This window comes from Guillardia theta (assembly GCF_000315625.1).
Source record: "Guillardia theta CCMP2712 unplaced genomic scaffold GUITHscaffold_214, whole genome shotgun sequence".
NCBI lineage: Eukaryota > Cryptophyceae > Pyrenomonadales > Geminigeraceae > Guillardia > Guillardia theta.
Window position 1 is genome coordinate 13,747 of NW_005434462.1, and position 4,283 is coordinate 18,029.

The 4,283-nt window shown below is 63.4% G+C and overlaps 1 protein-coding gene across 1 annotated transcript in view; it reads left to right on the forward strand.

Annotated features, from left to right (window-relative positions):
- Positions 1-4,283, forward strand: part of GUITHDRAFT_148436 (hypothetical protein) — a gene marked incomplete at both ends in the record, with an annotated part of 13,266 nt that overhangs the window by 8,763 nt on the left and 220 nt on the right. Inside the window, 5 exons of the mRNA XM_005819608.1 lie at positions 118-392; positions 582-733; positions 815-2,881; positions 2,946-3,000; positions 3,037-4,215. Of these exons, the coding sequence (XP_005819665.1) occupies positions 118-392; positions 582-733; positions 815-2,881; positions 2,946-3,000; positions 3,037-4,215 (3,728 nt within the window). The remainder of the gene's footprint in view (positions 1-117; positions 393-581; positions 734-814; positions 2,882-2,945; positions 3,001-3,036; positions 4,216-4,283) is intronic.

Consider the following 4,283-nt stretch of genomic DNA (forward strand, 5'->3'; position numbering starts at 1 on the left):
TCCTCACTCTGCCTCCCATCTAGCCCTGTCGTCTTATCTTCATCCTCCTCATCCTATCATCGTGTCATCCTCCATATTGTGTTCTCCATCTCGCTTCTCCTCTTGAAGCAGCTGCAGTGGCTCGAGCCATCAACTACATCACCGTCGGCCTCACGTTCAACATCGACATCCCTGCCGGCTCCTCCATGCTCCTCACCAGCTTCAGAAGTTTCTCATCCCCCTCCTCCTCCTTCGCTCTCGTCGGACCCAGCGCCAGCCTCTTCTCCTCAAGCTCGACGGTCGCGGTGGTGGATCAGACTGCCCTGCTCAACGTGCTGCTAGTGACGGCAACGACGATCAAGGCCGGGCAGAACGTGGACTTCTCCTTCTACCTGCGGAACCCCGACTGCTCGGTGAGAGATGTTGGGACAAGATAAGAGGGGCAAGTGAGAGGGAGAGGAGGGCAGGGAGGAAGGAAGAGAAGGGCAGGGAGGAAGAGAAGAGGAGGGCAGGGAGGAAGAGAAGGGCAGAGAGGAAGAGAAGTGCAGAGAGGAAGGAAGAGAAGGGCAGGGAGGAAATGGTTATTTGACTCGCAGTCTCAGGTCGCCTCCTTCTGTCGAGGAGCGATCGTTCAGCTTCAGGTCACAGGAGAAGTCTCGATCCCTCCGACCAGCATGGACGGAGGTCTCGTCATGAACGCGGGGGCGAAACTCTCGTGGGTCGTCAAGACTGTCCGCGAGACAACATCGCTCGGGTACACCTCTGCCCTCCCCCTCCTCTCCCATCCTCCTCCTCTCCCCTCCTACTTGTGATATCCTCACGATCTCTCTCGCAGCTCGGAGTGGAACTCGCTCATCGTGCGTCTGGTCCCGTCGGCTCCTCTCTTCCAGGGCTCCATCCTCTCCCTCTCGGGTCTCTTCCCCCCCGGCGTGACTCTCATCCCCCCCATGTGCTTCCAGTGCGACAAGTCGGCCGGCTGGACCCTCGGCATGGGCTGCTCATCCTTATGTGCCGCCTGTGACAACCCAGCCTTCCCGCTCGACCCGGGCAGATGCGCCGTCATCGCCGACCTCCAGGGCAACCCGCACCCCTCCTTCGTCTCCTCCCTCGGCTTCTTCTCAGCTGACGGGACCCTCGTGATGACCCTCAGCTCGGGTCACTCGATCTCCGACGCCGACGGCCTTGAGTTCGCCATCCGCCTCAAGAACAGCGCCGCTCCCCAGCTGCGAAGAGAGTGTAACGTCCTCACTTCCTCCAACTGCCTTCAAGTTCGCGCTTCCTCTGTCCGCCTCTGCGAACCCCTCGGCCCGCCCAGCACGGGCTGTACTGAGACGGACACCTTCGAATCGACGGGCTCAGATGCTGTGGACGCGCAGGGGCAGCAGCTCTACGACACGTGCGGCACCTGCCTGCGTCCTGCCGACCTCTACGAGGTCAACCTGGTGCTCTCTGCGATCCACTCTCTGGTGCTGCAGGAGGTGCGCGCGTATCCTCCCTCCCTCGCTCGCCTCCCCGTCTACCAGCAGGGCACCATCAACACCGGGCAGTACCAACTCCAGCTGAAGGTGAGCAACTGGCTGGGAATGACGAGCACAGGGGTCCTCAGGTTCGTCAAGGAGCAGGGGACGAACTGGCTCTACTTCTCGGGGGTCCCTCAGCCAACCATCTTCATCCAGGACTCCCGCGCGCTGCTGCTGGGCAGGGACCAGCAGCTCCAGCTGACGGCCATGGCCAAGGCTGCCGACTGCCTCGCCTCCGCCTCCTCCGACGCCCTGAGGTACCAATGGGGGCTCACGTGCGTGGAGGGCATGTGCCTCCGGCGACCCCTCCCGCTCTCGAGCCTCGTGCTCTCCGACTCCACCCGCATCCTCCAGGTGCTGCCCCTCAAGCTCGCCGCCGACTCCAAGTACAGCTTCAGCTGCGAGGCTCAGCAGAGCTCCATCGCCCGGGACCCGAGGAGAGGCAACCCCTCGGCTACCGTCTCTCTCTCCATCCCCATCCGCCCGCTCCTCGTCTCCTTCTCCGGCATCAGCTCAGGGGGTCCCATGCCCGCCGCCTCCTCCATCCTCCTCACCGCCAAGGTCACGGACCCTGAGGCGGACATGACGGGCCTGAACAGCCCCGGAGGCTTCAGCTACTCGTGGGGTTGTGCTCAACGCGAGCTGACCGGCGACTGCTCCTCCTCCCTCCTCTGCGCCTCCCAGCAGAGCGTCGCCTGCGAGCAGGGGACCCTGGTGGTCAGCCAGCTGGGGTCGACGGTGACGATCAGCTCGGGGCGGCTGAAGGCGGGGAAGGTGTACGAGGTGTCGCTCAACGTGACCCGCAAGCTCCTCATGGTCTCCACCCTCATCTACGACCCCAACAAGCCGACCGACTCTGTTCCCCCCCTCTGGTTCCAGCAGACCTCCACCAGCGACTGGTTCTACACCGTCAGCGCATCCAGCCTGCCTGCCGTCTCCCTTCAGCTCTGCTCCAGCTTGTACCTCGGGAAGCCTCAGCTGTGCCAGGACGGGAAGACGAGCGACCTGATGATCAACGCGGACGACAAGCTCGTGCTGGACGCGACGGTGACGGCGAGCACGGCGATCGTGAGCTATGAGTGGTCGACCGAGAGCCTGGGGTCGAGGAAGATGCTCGACCCGTCGCTGCTCCAGTCAAAGTCCTCCGTCAGTCGCGTCGTCCTCTCACCCAACATTTTCGTGCCCGGCAAGACTGTCCTCCTCCGCCTCGACGCCAGGGACTCGCTCGGCCTCACTGGCTTCGCCCGCTTGCAGCTCACCGTCCGCCTCCCTCCCTCCGGCGGCGACTTCGTCGTCAGCCCCTCAGCTGGGGTCTCGCTGACCACGAGCTTCTCGCTGGCCGCGGAGGGGTGGGGAGCGAACCCAGAGGATCTGCCGCTGGAGTACGAGTTTGCCGCTGCCGTCGTCCTCCCCTCCTCCTCCCTCGCCACCTCCCTCCGTCTACAGCCGCGGCTCTCTCTCAGTAGTCAACACCAGCCTGCCGCTGCTCGATGGGCAGCAGGTGAGGTTGACGATGACGGTGAGGAACTTCTTTCAGACGCCTGCCAAGCTCTCGCGGCTCGTCTCCATCTCGTCGCCCTCCTTCGCTGCCACGTCGCTCGCGTCCATGATCGACCTCGCCCTCACCTCCCGCGTCCAGCGTCTCTTCCGCATTGCTGACGTCCAGGCCGTTCAGGTGGAGCTCGCGAATCTGGCCATGTTCATGAACCGCGTGCCTCCCTGCCTCACCTCCCCGTCCTCCAACTGCTCGGGGAGCCTGGATGAGCGGCGGGGGTACCGAGGGAAGCTGCTGCTGGCGCTCAAGCAGGCGAACCTGTCGCTCATCCCAACCCCCGAGACCCTTCAGACGCAGGCGACGGTGGTAGCACAGATCCTGGAAAAGCCGGAGGAGCTCGACTTGGAGCTCACCAGCTTCGCCTCCAGCATCGTCTCCAGCTGCATCCATTCCTACCGCTACAACCTCGGTGACGTGGCAGTGGACATGCAGGAGGCTGCCAAGATGCTGACGGCAGCGACGACCAACTTGCTCCATGCCCTCCATGTCGTGACGAGGCAGAGCAGGAGGAGGCTCCTCTTACCGTCCTCCTCCTCTGCGCAGGAGGATCACCTGCGAGCGCTGACCGTCACGCAATCTCTGCAGTTGAGCGTCTTGAGGAACGTGGCAGCGATCTCGTCGCTCTCCGTCTCTCAGTCGGACGTGAACTCGCTTCCTGTGGTGCTTCAGACCCCTCGCCTCACCATCAACACTTCCCGCGTCCCCTCCTCCTACCTCGACGGCAACGGCTGGCTCGCGCAGGTGCAGGGCTCGACCGCTGTCACCGCCAACATCCCCAACACCTTCACCGAGCTCTTCAAGCGCAAGTACGACAGCTACGAGATCATGCTCGCTGTATGGAACGACTCGTTCACCGACGAGCTCGCGCTGCCTTCCAGGAAGGGTCCCTTCCTCGCCCTCGACGTCCGCCCCTTCGGATCTGCGGACACCATCGCGCTCCTCCCCGACCTCCCCAAGGAGCCGATCAAGATTCAAGCTCCCGTCCTCCAGCCCATAGACTCCTCCGTCTCCTCCACCACCGGCACCAGCTTCTCGGCCTTCGGGGCTGCGCTAGACACAAGCAGCTGGAGTTGGAGCACGTCCAACATCAAGCTAGTCAACGTGCTGTTTGACGTGGCTGTCTTCTCAGTGATCTCTTTCAACTTCTTCTCTCTCATCCAGGTGTATCCTCTCCCCTCCCTCCCCTCCCTCCCTCCCTCCCTCCCCTCCCCTCCCTCCCTCCCTCCCCT